This window comes from Copadichromis virginalis, linkage group LG15 (assembly GCF_057382275.1).
Source record: "Copadichromis virginalis isolate Kocher_CV1m ecotype Utaka linkage group LG15, C_Virginalis_male_GT1.1, whole genome shotgun sequence".
In the NCBI taxonomy this organism is placed as follows: Eukaryota; Metazoa; Chordata; class Actinopteri; order Cichliformes; family Cichlidae; genus Copadichromis; species Copadichromis virginalis.
In genome coordinates, this window is record NC_140632.1 from 8361474 (window position 1) to 8379933 (window position 18460).

The 18460-nt window shown below is 39.9% G+C and overlaps 2 protein-coding genes across 4 annotated transcripts; one reads left to right on the plus strand and one right to left on the minus strand.

The window, feature by feature from the left end:
• The first annotated feature begins 498 nt into the window (after positions 1-498).
• slc2a12 (solute carrier family 2 member 12) lies at positions 499-12638 on the plus strand. Its single transcript, XM_085431679.1, has 6 exons — positions 499-593; positions 1352-1469; positions 6370-7665; positions 8227-8349; positions 10396-10528; positions 10788-12638. The coding sequence occupies exons 2-6, from the start codon at positions 1373-1375 to the stop codon at positions 10873-10875; spliced, it is 1737 nt and encodes a 578-aa protein (XP_085287805.1). The 5' UTR covers positions 499-593; positions 1352-1372; the 3' UTR covers positions 10876-12638.
• tbpl1 (TBP-like 1) lies at positions 12225-17563 on the minus strand. Of its 3 annotated transcripts, none has more exons than XM_085431682.1 (8): positions 17465-17563; positions 16762-16861; positions 16267-16512; positions 16086-16168; positions 14940-15003; positions 14528-14631; positions 13915-14009; positions 12225-13540 (listed from the first exon to the last, which is right to left on the minus strand). In XM_085431682.1, the coding sequence occupies exons 3-8, from the start codon at positions 16399-16401 to the stop codon at positions 13458-13460; spliced, it is 564 nt and encodes a 187-aa protein (XP_085287808.1). In that variant the 5' UTR covers positions 16402-16512; positions 16762-16861; positions 17465-17563; the 3' UTR covers positions 12225-13457. The 3 variants fall into 3 exon arrangements, with proteins under 3 accessions (XP_085287808.1, XP_085287807.1, XP_085287809.1); XM_085431681.1 differs by having other exon boundaries at positions 17393-17563; XM_085431683.1 differs by having other exon boundaries at positions 17479-17559.
• Positions 17564-18460: the final 897 nt, after the last annotated feature.

Below are 18460 nucleotides of genomic sequence, written 5' to 3' on the forward strand. Positions count from 1 at the left end.
CTAAATACATATCAGTGAAAGTAGGCCAAGCACAAACAGAGCTCCCCAGGCATGTTAGGCCACATTCTGTCATCTGTGAAGAGCGGCAGGTGTGACTGAAGCAGTCGAAGAAAAAGGGCATGGGAAACTCAGTAAACAGCAGGTGGCCGGACTGCTTGTTGTCACATGCATCCAGTGCCTTTATGAGTGACTGAGCATTATTGATACAGGTGCATTTTTTTATAGCCTGCTTTATATTAGGAATCACAGCTGAAACCACTACATCATATTTGTCTGTGATTACAGCTGGAAGTCATATCAAAGAAAGATCAGAAACTCGGGTGTGCATTATTCATTAGGAGGGGCACGTGGAGATACACTTTGGTCCAATAAGAGGTCACGATAGGAGGTCCAAGGCTAAGGAGAGTTTTCTATTGGTAGTGCGGGAATAAGTGTGCGGGGTTATGCAAATACTTGAGCAAAAACAAGCCGAGAGCGTGCAGTAACACGAGCGAAAGAGGAGTCCGGGGAACTCTGGAAGTGTGGACACGAGAACGAATGGACCGACAGACTCGGGCGTAGGCCAACAGCAGAAAGAAAGCCTGTGGCGCCAGGTAGGAATAATGTCACTGCACTCGGCTGTCATTACAACCTAAATGTGTGCTCTAAGAAACTTTTAGGTAGCAAAAACGGTTTGTTTGCACATAAACACACCCGTATTTGAGCGCCGTGGGCTTTTGCACTAAAGACGTCTGTGATTCCTGGTACTCAGTGCTGTCTAGCCTCTACAGAAGTGCACTGCAAGGGTTTAGCTCAACTCTTGTATATTATATAGGCAGAAAAACACGCGATCGTGGACTTTGTCTGTAGTATCACTAATTATAACAGTGATCTGTTGCAACATTGAAGTAGCATTGATCACAGTGCAGTATCTGGTCACAGGTAAAGGAGAGAGCACAGTTTCTATAGCTATTTCCAGAGATTTTCAAAAAACACTTTCAGCTTTAAACAACTATATGCCACACAGTCGTCAGCTCTTTACAGATCCAGCTGCAGCTGTCCGTGGTGAGCTTCACACAGCTGGTTTGTATGACAGGGAAACCTGGGTGCGCCCAGCCAGAGCCACAAAGAGGCATCAGCTGATTCTTCACCTGTGACTGGGGATCATGTTTGATGATTAATTATGTTTTTCTGTCTGGATCTGTTCATGTTACTGTATAATAAATATTTTATAATGATGCCTGGGATGTTGATGTGAATTAGAATTTCATGTATCTGTCCTTGTGCAACATGAATAATATCTGCTGTATTTTTTCTTGCCTTTGCACAATGATTTGTTTGTTTAAATACGCTGGTGTGTACTTGTTTGTAGGTCTATTGTTAGTGGCGGTTAATGATGGAGTCCAGCAGCGAAACCAAGAGGATGACCTCTTACCTCTCAAGCAAACCCTCAGCTGAGAACCAAAAGCTGACCTCACCCAGAGAACCAGGTATGAACAGCCACTGATGTTGTCTTTTATCAGGTTTAAAAGTGTGCATGTGCATGTTCCGTTTAGAGCTTATATCTTACGTCATTTAAAAGACTAAATAGGGTTTAAAAAAAGGGGGATTCTCTGCTGAACATTGCTAAACACTTAAATCCCTAAGAATGCATATAGTGAAAGTCAGTGTTGGCTGTCCCTTAGAGAAAGAAGATGTAGATGATTGCTCAAGGAATACTGTCTAGATGTGGAACTGAGATGTAATAATTTGGCTCAACATCTGGAAAACTCTGCAAACCTGCTTCTTAGAATGGATACATGAATCCTATGATTATTAAGCTGGAGCAAAAGAAAGGCATTTGCTGCATGAGCAACTTCTTCACATTAGCTGTTGCTCAAACACTCATTTATGATTAAGCCAAAACATGTTTATGACAGCTTTTTATGCTTGAGTCCTGGTCATGCTGACCTTGGTTGCACAATAGCAAAAACGTTGCACGGGCTCTTCACAAGTATCCATCCATAATGTTAAAAACATAACCCAGTCAGCTTCATATGTGACTAAACTACACGCTAGAAATATAAGTCACTAAACTGAGATATATTGATTCTCCAAGTAATAATTTGCATCAATCAGGAGCTAGGTTTAGCTCAGCATCCAGATAACCTGACAAACCCGCTTCTTAGAATAGTTTAATGAATTGCAGGATTACGGAGCTGAGCTTCTCGAACAGTGATTTATGATTAAGCCAAAAGGTGCTGATGTCTGATTTCTTGTGTCTCAGTCACGACGTATTTATGTGCCAAAAATGTGACACAAATTCTTCACATAATGCCCACCCACTGTTTGGAAAAACATCAGTCACCTTGCTATTTGCCTTCACTACATGTTGGAAAGAGTGCATTTTATGATAATCAGATACTGAAGTGTGGTACTGCCAGGCTTACACTTGACCTGGATGCAGAAGCAAACACTTTGCTTTCACTGCACTGGCTCTGCTGTACATGGACTTCATTGGTAGTCAGATAAGGACAGCTAACAGGTCACGGTAGGCCAAAAAACATTTCCCAGTGGTGGACCCTCCAGCCACAGTAAACGTGTGTTTGTGCGTCTAAGGTAGGCTAGCACATGGTTGGAAATAAACAATTCCTTGTTTCAAATTAAAAAAAAGTGGGGTTGTTCTCTAGAACAGTATTAGCAAGTGTGCCAGTGTGAATTTTGAGTTAAGGTATCACAGGCTGTGACATGCTAACAAATGACATAAAATCCTATTATTAGACAACCATTTAATGGAAATGACTGATATGAGGCTGAGTGCTGGGGTTGCAGCTGAACTGTCAAAGCAAACTTCGTAGCATTTAATAGTTTGCAGCTGTGTTAGCTTTCCTTGAATCGTGTGTAATAAAATCATATGTAATCATATCTAATAAAAGCTCTCACTAGTGTGGTCGTTAGATACACATTTGTGTTTATAGCTTTAGAAAGTACAGTTAATAACAGGTGCAGGGATATTATCACCTAATGTAATATAACTAATGATGCATTATGTAAGATAATGCTAAAGTCATCTTCTTCCTCTTTCATCTGTAACAATAATCTATTAGTCAACGTGAAGCACTCCTAGCACATGTTCACAAACACACAGCCTTACCAGATTGCTTCATTCTTCTTCTGATCCTTGACCACTAATTCCACACAGTCAGCACTAATAAAGTGACTTCATGGTCGGGTGAACCTTCTGAGGACTCTTCGTAAACCCTGACTTGACTGAATATTTGTTACTTTTTTTGTTGTGGAAGGTGAACGGACACAGTACCGCATTAGCTTACGCAATATCATCTACTGCCCCTCCACACTCTGTTTACCAAGTTCTTAATCCTGCATATGAGCTTGACAAGTTATAAACAAGAACATATTACAACACTCTGATTCTGATCCATACAGGTTGTTTGTATTACTGTTTAAATGTGAGGCACAACAAAGCAGTGTTAAGAAGATGGCATCCATTCTCGAATACAGTTATTTTTTAAAATCTAAATGTTTAACTATTTATTAGTTTGCAAGTAAACCTTTTTCAGATCAAACATGTCTAGGACATACTAGTTCAAGATGTTAATATTTCCTACTAGTCTTTGCAACAGGCCATAACCACCAAATAAAAAGGACCAGCGGTTGCTTGTAGCTGCTTAAGGGATATTATCAAGTATACATAAAATTCTCATGAGCCTTTGTTAAAGATACAGAGGTTAATCTGTTTAATCGAAAAAAAATAATATTGTACTCACTAAGATATATAGGTAAGTTTATAATTATATATCCTAATTTTGTATAAATTATGAATTGATACATTTGCAAAAACTTAGAATTAATACATTAAAAATACACAGAAACAGTTTGTGGAAGCAGCCATGTCATTCCACCACACTGAATAAAGTGGTCGTCCCTTCTATTGTGTTTTGGCAGGACAGCCTAACACGACTGCACCCCCGTCAACTGCTGGTTATTAGCATTAGTATCTCACGGTCCCTCTGGCAAACAGTTTGATTACATTCACACATCGTATGAGAGTTTATTTGCTAAGTGTCCGAATCCAACACTGTTACATTCACACTCACTACAACTGAACAGCAGTCAGAGACATTTGTTCTATTGTGGCCACCATAGCTAGGATGGTGGACTTGAATTGGGAGGGATAGGAAAACAGTTCAGTTGATTGCAGTCTACAGTCTACAGACATCTAGTGGTAAGGTTTTACACACTGTAACTTTAATAAATGAAGCCACAGCACTGTGTCCTTGCATAAGAAAACATTAGATGGTATCAGATCACCTTAAGTGAGTTTTTAATCTTTTGAGGTAGTCAAATGCTATATAAAAACTTTTAATCTTATCCGGTTTACAGGCAGATACATGTGTTCTGGAAGCTGTTTTAGGAATTGGGTAACATGTTGTAAAAGCATTTTACCTGGGGCAGAGTCCGTTTTGTGGCCAATCAAATAAGGTTCAACCTGTTCCTCCATTCTAGACTAAATGGCTGTTTCTGGCGATGGCATGGGGGTGCAGTGATTAGCACCTGTGCAGGAAACATCTGGCTTTGTATGTTGAAACTCCAAAGTGATGTGTGTTAGTTTAGCTGATTTATTTCTAAGCTGACTGTAGGTATGAGTGTAAGTTCGCTTATCAGCCTCGTCTCGGAACAGAGGACGCCATCATCTACCTGCTCAATCGTGTCTACACCCATCTGGACCAGCCGGCGAGCACTGTGAGGGTCATGTTTTTTGACTTTTCCAGTGCTTTCAACACCATCAGGCCGACCCTCCTGGGTGATAAGTTAGCAGCGATGCAGGTGGATGCTTCTCTGGTGTCCTGGATTGTTGATTACCTGACAGGAAGACCACAATATGTACGTCTCCCACAGTGTGTGTCTGACAAGGTGATTAGCAACACAGGGGCACCACAGGGGACTGTCCTCTCCCCCTTCCTCTTCACCCTCTACACCACAGACTTCAGCCACTGCACAGAGACCTGCCATCTTCAGAAGTTTTCTGATGACTCTGCGGTGGTTGGATGCATCAGCAGGGATGATGAGACAGAGTACCGGGCTGTGGTCGACTCCTTTGTCACGTGGTGTGAGCAGAATCATCTGCAGCTCAACGTGGCAAAGACCAAGGAACTGATCGTGGACTTCAGGAAGACCAGGAAACACTTGACCCCTGTTTCAATCCAGGGGGTCAGTGTTGACATTGTGGAGGACTATAAATACCTTGGAGTACACATTGACAATAAACTGGACTGGGCTAAAAACACCACAGCACTTTACAGGAAGGGCCAGAGTCGTCTCTATTTTTTGAGGCGACTGAGGTCCTTCAACATCTGCCAGAAAATGCTGAGGATTTTCTATGAGTCTGTGGTGGCCAGTGCGATCCTCTATGCTGTTGCATGCTGGGGGAGCAGGCTGAGGGTCGCAGATGCCAACAGACTTAATAAACTGATCCGTAAGGCCAGCAATGTTGTGGGGATGGAGCTGGACTCCCTCAAGGTGGTGTCGGAGAGGCGGATGCTGTCCAAGATAAAGACAATGTTGGATAACACCTCCCACCCACTCCATGACATGTTGGTCAGTCACAGGAGCACGTTCAGTGACAGACTGAGATTACCGAAAAGCACCACTGAACGACACAGGAAATCATTCCTGCCTGTGGCCATCTCCCTGTACAACGCATCCACTTAACACACTGTTTGCTGCTACAACTACACATGTTTCTTTTCCAAATATTTATTTATAAGTGACTTATGTATGTATGTATGTATATATATGTATATATTGTACTATTCTTAGTTAGCGTATTGTCTGTCTTGTCTTAATGTTGGTTTAAAATGAAGCACTGTAACAAAAAATAATTTCCCCCAGGGATCAATAAAGTATTCTGATTCTGATTCTGATTCTGAAATGACTGTTAGCCTTGTCATGGATCCCACCTAGAATGAACAGGGATGATGTCGGGACACGTTACTAAGGCCAAAAAAGGCATTATTGACACATATTGTGACTTCATTCTTACATGCCATTTTCCCTGTTGAGCGGCATTGACTTGAGCCAGTCCAAATGTGGAACTTTGTCACAGAATGTGGGACAAGAGGACCTGGATACTCTAGACGCACCTCTTACCTTATGTAGCCCACAACCCTTTCTCTGTATTTCTCTGTATTACTGATAATGTTCGAAAAACACAACACAATAAAACTAGGCCCACTTGCTGGGTTAACCTACAATCTTGGTCTTGTTTTTTTGGGACAAAAAGTGAAGCTAGGAGATTGGAAACTTGCACTTGGCGCTTAATTCAGTATAGCTATCATCTTAAGATACATTCTTTCACTGTGTTCTCTGTATTTCTGTCCCTTTCTGCAGGCTGCAGCTGGCTGGTGGTGGTTGCAGCCATAGCGGCCTCTCTGAGCGGCCTGATGTTGGGCTACGAAATGGGGCTGACTTCTGGGGTCCTGCTGCAGCTGCGGGGCCTCCTCTCTCTCTCCTGCAGGGAACAGGAACTGCTGGTCAGCTCCCACCTGCTCGGTGCACTCCTCGTCTGCCTGGCCGGAGGAACATTTTTAGATCGCTACGGCCGACGCTGCTCTTTGCTCCTGAGTGCTGTTCTAGTAGTTGGCGGCACCGTTGTGCTCATCGCTGTGGCTTCTTTTGTTGCACTGACACTTGGCCGTGTAATTGTGGGCATGGGAACATCTCTTTCAGGGACAGCAGCTTGTTTGTACATTGCAGAGATCTCACCGAGGGAGAGGAGGGGTCTCCTGGTGACGCTGTACGAGTTGATGTTGGTTGTTGGTGTAATGCTGGGATTCGGCTGTAGTTACGCCTTTGCTACCGTACCTCATGGCTGGGTCTATACATTTGGACTAGTAATTCCTCCAGCACTCCTGCAAATAGGTGCGCTCATATTCCTCCCACCCAGTCCACGCTTCCTCGTTGCTCAGGGCAAAGTGGAGCGGGCGAAGAAAGTGTTGGCCAGAATGAGATGCGTAAGTAAGGAGCGTGTGGAAGTGGAGCTCAGGGATATCCAGGTTGGACTGAAAGAAGAATCAGAGCATAGCTTCTTGGAGCTTTTCAGTGCCAAAGCTAATCTGCGTTCACGGCTCCTAATAGGTGTGGCCTTAGTCTTCCTCCAGCAGGCTACTGGACAGCCCAACATCCTTTCCTATGCTTCGCCACTTCTCCGCAGCGTTGGCTTCAACAGTGATGCTGCAGCAACCCTGGCCTCCACGGGGTTCGGAGTCGTAAAAGTAGTTGGTACCATCCCTGCCGTGTTGCTGGTCGACCGATTGGGACCCAAGAGCTTTTTGTGTGTGGGTGCTGTCGCTATGGGATTGTCGCTGGCTGCCCTTGGTACATTGACTCTACAAAGTCACACTCACCTCACAAGCCTGTGCAATAGCCAAAGCCCTCTAAACAACACGCATATGCCATGGGATTTAAACGAAACCTTCACAGACTTTGAGAATAGTGGCACTTTGTCTACCCACCTGGAAAACCAGTGGAACACTGAACAGGTGCAGGGGCTCAAAACAGAGAATGATGCAGTGTGGGAATCAGTAGGAAGAAGGACTCTTGTTGAAGTGTCTTCCTCACTGAAGTGGGCGTCATTGATCAGCCTGCTGGTGTATGTGGCAGCCTTCTCAATTAGTCTTGGACCAAGTAAGTACCCGTACATTATGGTTCACATACACATGCAGTGTCTCTGTATTTATCTAGAGACTGGATATATAAGATGGACATTGCTTCTGAGTCTGAAAAGTGAAGCTAACTCATTTGCTTCAAACATGCATTTTTTCTAATGGACAACTTCCGTGGTTGCAAAAACCACTTCCTGTTATTTAGAAGTGTATGGAAAGTTAATCCAATGTTTTCGGCATTGGTAAAAACACTTTCCTGGGCTCAAGTCAAGTTTTTCCTCTTATTAAAGTTTGAATTAATGAATGATCATGACATCTGGTTTCAAAAATCTGAGATGGAAAGCAAATATAGTCAGCTTATGGTAAGACAGTGAGATTTCATTAACTCTCATTAACCTTAAATGGTTAAGGGAATGGTTATACACAGTCTTCCATGTGTGAGCATTTTGCTACACTTACATTTTTTGGCATCCACCAGCAGGGCATTCCTTCCCAGTGTTAATCCTTGTAGTGCTATATAAATAAAACGAGTTAGACTGAGTTTCTTATACCCCTCTTTTTTTTGTCCTTTATCTCTTTTTAGTGGTGTACGTCGTTCTCAGTGAGATCTTTCCGATGGGAGTCAGAGGTAGAGCTGTATCGGTGGTGTCAGCTGTAAACTGGGCCACAAATCTGCTGATCTCCATGACCTTCCTCACCATCACGGGTGAGTACTTTATTACTTATAATTTATAAATTGTAGGTTCTAGCTAGTTGTGGTATGTGCTATACTTACAGCAGCTATACTTACACGACACCAACTCTCTGCCACCTACAATGCCGCATTGAGATCCTTTCCCTGGTGCCTCAACCCCCACTCACATCTTACATCAGGTGATCTCATTGGGTCTCACAATGGTTTCACCTAAAACCTCTGGTGATAATGAGCCATGCCTTTTTTCATACCTTGCCTCATGTGGTGAGACACATGATCAATCAACAAACCAAACAGAAATTTCCAGCTGGGTTTAAATACCTGGGACTCTCAACCATTTGGTTTTAGAACTGAACAAGTTTCTTGGATGAGAAGTGAAACATCTTTAAGAAACTTAAAGACTTGAACTTAAAGTCGAATCGCTTTCTTTTCCAAGCTCCTTAGACTACCATGGCCTGAACGACTGAGAGCCTACACTGACATGTATTTGCACCAGACATGTTTAAACTAGTGCAAGAATTCACAGAAACTCTGTAAAAATTAACACAGAGTTTCTGTTTGACAAGTGATAATCATTTTAAAAAACACATTTTTACAATTTTACTATCCTCCAACAGAACTGCCAAGATCAAGATCAAGCCCAAGACCACACCTAACCCAATTAGTTAGTGTTCACATTTTGGCATCTCTTTATTTTAGCACCTGGTTGGCATTGTTTGCCAAACATTTGCCTATATAGTGGACCTAAACTAGGTTATGCAGCTATATTTTAAATGTTACTTTATTAGTAACATGTAAAAATGAAAATACATAGTCGTCATACAGAAAGAGACAGGGTAAACCCTAGACAAATTCTCATTATGTCAGAAAACAGACAAACCCAGACTTTTATATTCATACTTGTGACTAATTTGACTTTAAATCGTTAATCTTGTGGAAAGAAACAGAAGCGTCCAGAGGTTTTTAAATAAGAAACCTTACTATGAGCGTTACCAGTGCATCGCTGTGTTGCCCAAATGTCAAAAATGAGAAAAGTTCAAAGCAATTGCAGACCTGTTGCTCTGGTTTCCTAAAATGCCAAATGTTTGTGTGTATCTTTTATGATTGACAAGTCTGGACTGCAAGAAAGAAGCCAGTTTAGCTCCTGGACTCTTTTACTTTTTAGTCATACTATTGTAACAATGCGGTATGTGTATGTGTTGACATTGTCTTTTTTAAGTAAGCATAGCATTTAAATACTGCTCCCTGTCATATGTAGGGTGGCTACACAAACAAAGCTCAAAGCAGTCCTACCATTCATGCTAAAGGGCAAGTTCCAAACTGTATAATTACTGCTGCAACATGCAAATTAGGGACCTTTTGTCTCCTTATGTAAGTCAGTCTGTAAGTCTGACAGGTAAATATTTAATTAAAAAAAGGGAACACTCAGAGGTGTAGTAGCGCTATTTAGTGTGTGACAAGTAGTGTTGCTATGGTAACACAAACAGTCAAACATTTTTGCTTAATCAGCTGAGTTACTGCGCTATACTGTTTGAAGATTTTTGTTTAAGCGTGGTTTGGCAATGGCTTGCTGAAATAAGCAAGAACTTCCTTGAAGTAGATGTTGACCAGATGGCAACATCTGATGTCCTTGTATACATTGCTCAGCTATAATCCATTCAAAGATGTGCAAGTTATGCATGTCATATATTGTAGTGCACTCATATGGTCTTACAAATTCCTGAACTCATGGTGCAAATTTCAGTTTTTGCTTTTAATACGCTGCTGCCTGAACATTGTGGGCAATCATGGAACTTAATTGTTATCCCAGGTTTCATAGTAAGATAGTGGTATATAGCTTGGACGTGTTGTTGGTCTATTGAAGGAAAATGAACATGCGTATAAAATTCATCAGTATCAACATTTGGACTTTTTAAATTAAATTTGGATGATTTGCAAATCATTTCTTATTTATTTTATTTTTTTACATAATGTCTCAATTTTTTGGGAAACGGGGTTGCTTATGCAGCAAGTATGGTATTGCATTATATTAATTGTTTTGTTTTTTGTTTTTTAAAGAAAACATCGGTGTGCCCAATGTTATGTTCCTGTACTCCACCATGAGCTTTGTTCTGCTGGTATTCGTCGTCCTCTTTGTCCCTGACACCAAAGGTCGCACACTGGAGGAGATCTCAAAAGAGCTAGCTAAGAAGTGAGTGGTAACACTTCCTAGCTAAATTTACCCTTTACCCTTCATTTTAATTTTCATATTTATTTCCTATCCTATTCAGTCTTTTTTTCTTTAGGTCACGAGCAGTCTAAGCATTTCACTGCATATCGTACTGTGTATGACTGTGTATGTGACAAATAGAATTTGAATTTGAACATTCGACGTCTATGCCATCAACATCTAGTAAACTGGTTTGTGAAAGTGATTTTTACCTTCTGTTTCTCCCCTCCCTGTTTAACAGGAAGACTTTTAAGGTGAGAATTTCCAGGCCGGTTCAGCCTCAAGAGAGCCTGATCAGGGACAGCAAACCTACACAACAACTGTCCTGAGAGTCAAGAGCAACGATCAAGACAATATACAATCAAAAATATCCATATATCTAGAATAATCCTTTAATTGTCCCACAAGGGGAAATTTGGTTGTAACAGCAGCCAAAAAGACACATATACAAACAAACAGTACACAGGACACGGAACAGAAACATACACAATTTTTCTTACATATTTACATTAAGGACAATGGTTATTATAAACAGAGTACTGTACAGTTATTAAATTAAATAAAAATAACTACAGGTAAGAGGCAAACCAGGTTGTAGTGCGAATTGGTTAATTAACTTATTGCAGTTACAGCGCAGATGTAAACATCTATGTTTGTTGGGAGCAGTTCTGATTGTACAGTCTGACAGCTGCAGGGAGGAAGGACCTGTGGAAACGCTCCTTCATGCATCTAGGATGCAGCAGTCTGTCACTGAAGGAGCCTGCAGTTCAGCAACAATCATCTCATCTACGTCGCTATATTGGCTGTAGTTACAGCTGTTTCTTGATGATGATGATGCCCACATGTGATCCCATCATGGAGCCTTTGATTTTTTTTAAATGAGCATAGCTAGTATTATATTCTAGTATTAATTGCTATATTCAAGAAAAAGCAAATCTTTTTCTCAGATTTCCATCAGTTTTTACATTTTTTTTTCTCCGTTTTGAGTAAAAAAAAAATTCATCTAGCAAATCTGGCATTATATTAACTAAAATCAAACACCAATAGCCCAAACTGGTACTCGTTCTTTGGAGGAGGGCAAGCTTATTCCTAAGCACAGTGTCATTTTATTGGTGCCCATTGTTATATTTAACGTGGTACACAAGGGCCAAACCAGTCATACCAGTTATGTTAGTGGATGTGTTCAAAACCCACATGAAATATGGAAGGAATTGTTTGTCTCCTCATTTGCATTTTATGGGAACACGCAGCTAGCTGTGTAAGACCGGCTACTGAATGTTTAAAAAGAATCGGCGAAAAAAAGCAAATCACGAGGTTCAGGAGCCATGTTTGGCATGAATTGTGATTTAGACCGATTCCTTCTTTTATTTTTTATTAGTACGATGCTGTAATGAGTTTAAGAATACAAATTCTATAGCGGATGCCCTATGCACGAGTAAAACATTTACATTTTATAACCTGTACTTTGACTTACATCACCTTTTAAATGTTGCAATGTGTGTTTGCAAAGCCTGACATGGAAATCTCAGTCGTTAATGACAGTATGGAAGACATTCTAGGGAAAAAAAAAACAAAAAAACAAATCAACTGGGAAGTGCCTTCTCCACATGTACTCGGGATATGTTCACACACAAAAAAACAATGTCATGCAAAGGGAAGCAAATACACCACACAGTAGTCCACTGGTTGCCTGTTCACTTTTATTTTTTTTTTATACAAAATACAAAAATCCAAGTGCCACAATTTTTCAGTTGACACTAGTTCAAAAAGTACTCCATCATACACACATTTAAACAGCATGTCTAAGCTTTTAATCAACATTTTTTCTATCAGATGCATTTATATACATACATACATGTTGCCTTTATGCCTGTCCGAACACTCATGGTTGCCTCAAGAATTCACATGAATGTATTACGAAACCTTTTCGACAAGTGTTAGTGCTGCCATACAACTTTGTACGACTCCACAGAGTGGCTGCTTTTGTAATTATGAGTCAGTTACTTTTTCATGTTATGTTTTTGCTACTTTGTGTGTGTGTGTGTGTGTGTATACTGGCAATTGTGGACAGTGTTTTAATGATTTCTTAGTCCTCTGCTAATAAAAAAATCTCCTCAATATTGTCTAACAAGTGGTTGTGTTCAATGAACAGCTTAACTCGTCACTTGAAAACTGAAAATATTCTTAACCTTTGAGAAGTGTTCAACATGTCAAAACATTAAAATACATCAAGCATATTTGCAAAATGTTCTTAAAACTATTAAGAAACAACAAGAAATGAAATGTGCCTTATTGTGAACAAAAGGAAGTAAATTTGAGGTGTGTTTAAGTTGTAAGTGGATGTGTTTCTGCATATCGGCCTGCTCTTACATTGTGTACACTGATAATATTCCACTTCTCTGTCTGCTGTTTTTCTCCTTTAGCAATAACACGGGTAATACAGAGTACCTGTGCAGGACTTTTACAAACCTTGGACGGCGGTTTATATATATATATATATATATATATATATAGCCAAATCTTAAATAGTTTCAAAATGGTCTTTAACTGTCCATGCAGAGACATCCAAAAGCAAATAAGCTACAGCAAATAACTTCCTGCCTCTTCACTGTCAGGTGAGGAGGACGGGTGCCTGCTGAAGGATATTAAGTTTGGAAGACATTTGCAGGTTTAGGCTGTTAAAATCACAAGATCCCAACAACTCCACAACAACGTTAAAATTTTGTAAAAAATAACGAGGACATTTTAGGACGTTACAAGTGTGGTATTCCAAGCCCAGCCTATGAATGAGTTCAGACGTTTGTGGCTGTTGCCACATAGTGATGAAACCAAAGCAAGCAATTCCAAGGATAAGGTGCTTCTTCGTCCGTTTTGAGTACTAAATAGCTCGAGTCCTTAGTCTTGTATCGTTTCATTTGCAGCGGGGTTTCTGACACTCAAACAGTAGCGGGTAGACTTGCTCCACTGCTGTGGCCACGTTCTGGACATTTGGTCCTAAGCCATCCAGTGATGGTGTGAAAGCAGAAAAAGATCAGCAAAAATATATCAGGACAAAGAAAAAACAACAGAACTGGAATAGAAGCTTTAAAAAAAAAAAAAGGAAAAAAAAGACCGCCTTGGGTTTCAACTTTAGCCTGATAAACAGTGCACCACACGAAAGGAAGCACAAAAAACAATTTCGCTTGAGTAAAATTCTTGGAGGAATTGGGTTATTTACAAACCGCTTTCCTCATTGAAACAAGTTATAAAATGCTTTCATTTTACATGACCTCAATCCCTTAAGCCAATGTGCCTTCTTAGCTGTACATAAAAAGGGGTAAGATACTTAATGTGTCTGTGTGTGTTGAGCCTCGTAAGGAGTGAGATACCTGTAACTGTGAGGCTGCCAGTTGAGAACACTTGTATAGTCGCCTTTAGATTTTTGATCCTGTATGTAGCAGCTGGGTGGAGCTCAGGTTCATAACTGTAAATGGTAAAAAGTTTTTAGTACATGTGTGCACATCGGCAAAGTTATACCTACAGCTTTGTGAGTAACGGACTTGATGCATGTTTAGATGCCAGCCTATATTCTGTCAGATAGCATGTACAACAGTAATCCAAATCCAACAACTAGAGTACACACACACATACTTCTTCAGCCTGCTTGCTCCACTGTAGTGTCAGGTACATGCACTCAATGCGGTGAGGTTTACTCTAACCACTAGAGGTCATCCTCCACTAGCAAACATTAAACTTTTATTCCCCGTTCACTTTGCACATTATTGCTGCTCATGTCAGGACTTGAAATCACAGTTGTCACTATTTTCTTTCAATATGGTATCACACCATGAAGCTAACGACCCAAAGAAAACAGCAGAAAGCAATAAGACTGTGGATAAACATATGCTACAGCTTGATCAGGATAGTTATAATGACGATGACAATGATGGCATTGATTTTAATTAATGTTGCAACAGTTGTGACTTAGCAGCACTGCATTACCTGGCAATGGGTCGGTTATTCTTCGTGAAGTTTATAAGATTGACTGCAAATGGCATGGAGCACACTGCCAGCACATTCACAACTTTGAAGGCTGAAAACCTCACCTGAACAGACAGCATAAACATATGAGACACAAAATACACGCATTTATGAGTTTACACTTCTTTTTATTTTAGGTCCAATAATTAAAGGAGAAATCCAGTTTAGGTCTTATGGCCTTAATGTAGATAACTGCAGTTTCAGGTAGTTTGAGCTTTGTGACACTGTGCGTTACCCTGCTAGTAACAACCATCAGAAGATGGGGACTCTGTGGTCTTAATAGTTGGGACAACGTTCAGGTAGGCTGAGTTTAAACAAATAACAGATTGACTGTGTATTTCCATGCAAAACCAGCTGCTGTGATTATTCTTACCTTGAAGCCTAGTTTCTGCAGACAGCGTGCTAACCTGCGAGCACCGAGCTTTGCCTCATCCTCACTTTAAAAAAAAAAAAAAAAAGAAGGAAGAGAAAAGAACGGATAAATGGCAGCATAACTCAGTGAAATGAATTCCTTGGTATACAAACCATAATCAGAAACTAACATCTTTTTGAGTAATTAAGTAATACTTACAATCCAAACCTCTAAACTGGGCTAATACAGATGAGGACAGAAGTATTATTCATGCACATTCTAGTTTTACTTGGGCTGCTTATATTATTTGACTTTGCACAGAGAAATAAAAATATTTGACAAAAACTACCAGGGTTAAAATCATTAGCCTCCTGACGCCAATTTTCAATTGCGTGGATGCTGCTGGATAACAGTCTCCAGTCATTAATTGGAGTTTTCAGTCCTTAATCTGACCAAAAAATTTACTTTAAGTATGTATAATCCTTCTCCAGGTTGTTCTTAGCATGTTTCAGTTTGCCCTAAGATGTCTCTTCTGCAGAAGTAGAGCTTTTCTTGGTCTGTATCCTAGTGAGTGTCTTCTTTGTTACCACAATTCTTGACTTGGCTAAGTCAGTCACTAGTGTCTTTGGAGTTGGTCTTTAGACACATCTGTCACGACTTTTCTTTCCAGAGTGTTTGCAATCTTTTGCTTCCTACCTTTGCCACACTTGTGTAAGTACTCTGTGGCTCTCTTTGAATTTCTTGATGATATCCAATGTGATAACTTTGTATATTCATTTCCTGCTTTGTGAGCATAAACAATTCTTTTTCTCAAGTCCGACCCGATTTCTTTTGAGTTTGGCATGATGCTTTCCCAAGTGACAGCTCAAACCCTTGTTGAAATTTCTACACTGCTGATAAATTGAAACATAGTTATACCAATTTAGTATTTAGTTTACTCTGTACTTTTAAATTAAATCAAAACTTTTAAATTTCATTCGGGGGACTAGTAATTCAGCTCTCATGTGAGAGAAATGCTAACTGCATTAGTTACATATGATAAGGGACGTAGCAGTACAGCCCCACAAATAAAGTAGCAAGACTTCTGAGGCCAAAAGAAGCAAATAATTTGACATTTAGTTAGGTATAGGTGTGTGTATCCATGTTGCATTATGAGTGTCAGTCTACCTTGTTGCTCCAGTGCAGATGATTTTCCCTGAAGACCAGATTGAAGCAGTTATCATTGGTTTACGAAGCTTCATCAGGACTTTCTGAGGACAAAAAAAGAGAAGTCACAATTTCATGTCTCAGTTCTAACTGTTGACATGAATGCAGCATTCTCTAGTTTCACCAATAACAATACACTTACCCCTACTTCTGGCTTATAGATGACATTTGTTCCTTCTAAGGCAATGGTGCGGAGGTTGAGGTGACACCGAGTCCGAAAGGTTGCCACCACATTGGTGATAATAATATCAAGTGCCTCATCATTGCTTGAATCCATGGGGAAGTGTGTGGTGCAGCAAGAGGACCACAGAGGTTTTTCTTCTCACTTATTCATGAAAAATGCCACCCCTCACCATTATTGCACCGATGGGAAAGGAGACAAGATGGGCTAAAAAACAAACAAACAAAAAAAGACCCAAATGAAGCCATTTTTCAAATATTTCTGAAATTTAAAATCAGAAATACTTCAAGGGGCATTGCACTACACGAATGAATATGTATTCATTCATTAATAAAAATATGTATTGCGGTGCCTGCTCTATATCAGAATTTTGCAGATGTATTTTGTGTTTGCTGAATTCATGAGTCCAGTTAGTATGTTAGTGTAAGTAAAAATGCTAAGAAGATTGGTTATCACCTCAGTTGCACACCACCATCTAATTATCTCCTCGCCCGCAAGGTGTTCTCCTCCACTTGAAAGACTTGACTGTGTCTCAAAGCACGAATCACTCAGATATCTGCAAGAAAATATTATTTTGTCAATTATTATTCTTTTAGCTGAGCGTCCAGCTAATTTCCCGACAAAAACCGATACAGACTAACACGTTAGCTACTTTCTACTGCTACTAACAACCAAGAAAGTAACAGCAAAATATGACCCTCGACGTCAATAATTCGTTACTTATAGACACGTTTAATGTATAGACCGTTGCTTTGTATTATAAACTGCGTTATAGCTCATGCAACTGATAAGCTTGCTTGAGGAAATGTTGCTAGCTAATCGGCAACTAATTCAACATAACTACATGCACTGAGTCGGTGTTTGCGCTAATAACTGCACTAATATGGGATTGTAAGCAAAACAAAGAGGTAACGACATTTCGCAACTGCTCAGCTAGCTAATGTTGTGAAGAGGTCTTTCCGTTAGCTAGCAACAAAGAAGAGTACACAGGCAGCAATGAATGAAAAGTTGTCAGCTATGCTAACTAGCAGACTAGCTGTCTAAAGCAAGTTAATGGCTGGTGTTTGTATCTTAAGAATCCAGCTACCGCTTTCGCTTTTTCTGTGATGTTATTCCAAAACACAAATAAGGCGGATAATAGTAAAATTTGTGGACAAACCACTTCCTCCGCACACAAACAAGCAGTAACAAACACGACACCTTCCGCTTCTGTTTGACAAAATAAAGCCGCTCCTAGTGGGCGCTAAATTAACGTCAACTTCCGGATCGTAAAATAAAATATAATTTAATCAGAATCAGAATACTTTATTGATCCCTGGGGGAACTTCAAATGCCTATATATTTCTGTTGCGAAGTTGTACCTAGCTGCTTACATTTAAAAAAAAAAAAAAAAAAAAAAAATATATATATATATATATATATGTATATATATATATATATATATATATATATATATATATATATATATATATATATATATATACAGACACACTGTTGATCCAAACAGTCAGAGACAGAAACTTTTTCATGTTTATCATGAGCTTGTCAGGAACCTTGGCATGATTTTGGATGGCGATCTTAGCTTTGATAGTCATAATAATAAGGTCACCAGAACTGCATTCTGCCACTTAAAAATATATGAAAATTCTGAAAATTCTTACCTCAAACTGACTCTGAGAAAGTAGCCGATGCATTTATATCAAGCAGCTTAGACTACTGTAATGCTCTGTGTGCAGTATTATCCAAATTATCAGTAGGGTGACGTAAACTCATCTAGAATGCAGCAGCCAGAGTCCTGACATGCACATGGAAAGATTACACCAGTACTGAAGTCATTTTATTGGCTTCCAGTTCAATCCAGATTTACCACCAAAATACTGCTATTAGTTCTTTAACCAGTCAGTGACTTTAGCCCCCAGTACAAGTCTGACTTTCTCAGTGTCTATTAGACATCTCAGTCACCATGGATGGAGGTCTTTTAAATTCCCAGAATTAGATCCAATTGGGTTGAGGAGGCTTTTAGTTAGTGTGTGTGTTCTTTGATTTTGTGTCAGTTTGTTTGTTGGTTTTTAACTCGTATTCTATTTCTTTGTAAAGTTTTGTTTTGTTGTTTTTATTGCCTTATGATATTGTAGACCTACATGGATTTTGTTAT

What these genes read in the sequence shown, in the direction of transcription:
- slc2a12 (XM_085431679.1), top strand. Translation starts at nt 1,373, where the DNA reads ATGATGGAGTCCAGCAGCGAAACCAAGAGGATGACCTCTTACCTCTCA. An exon ending in GACCTCACCCAGAGAACCAG is followed by an intron (nt 1,470 to 6,369) that starts GTATGAACAGCC and finishes CCCTTTCTGCAG; the next exon opens with GCTGCAGCTGGCTGGTGGTG. An exon ending in CTCAATTAGTCTTGGACCAA is followed by an intron (nt 7,666 to 8,226) that starts GTAAGTACCCGT and finishes ATCTCTTTTTAG; the next exon opens with TGGTGTACGTCGTTCTCAGT.
- tbpl1 (XM_085431682.1), bottom strand. Translation starts at nt 16,401, where the DNA reads ATGGATTCAAGCAATGATGAGGCACTTGATATTATTATCACCAATGTG. An exon ending in TCTATAAGCCAGAAGTAGGG is followed by an intron (nt 16,169 to 16,266) that starts GTAAGTGTATTG and finishes TTTTGTCCTCAG; the next exon opens with AAAGTCCTGATGAAGCTTCG. An exon ending in ATCTGCACTGGAGCAACAAG is followed by an intron (nt 15,004 to 16,085) that starts GTAGACTGACAC and finishes TTTTTTTTAAAG; the next exon opens with TGAGGATGAGGCAAAGCTCG.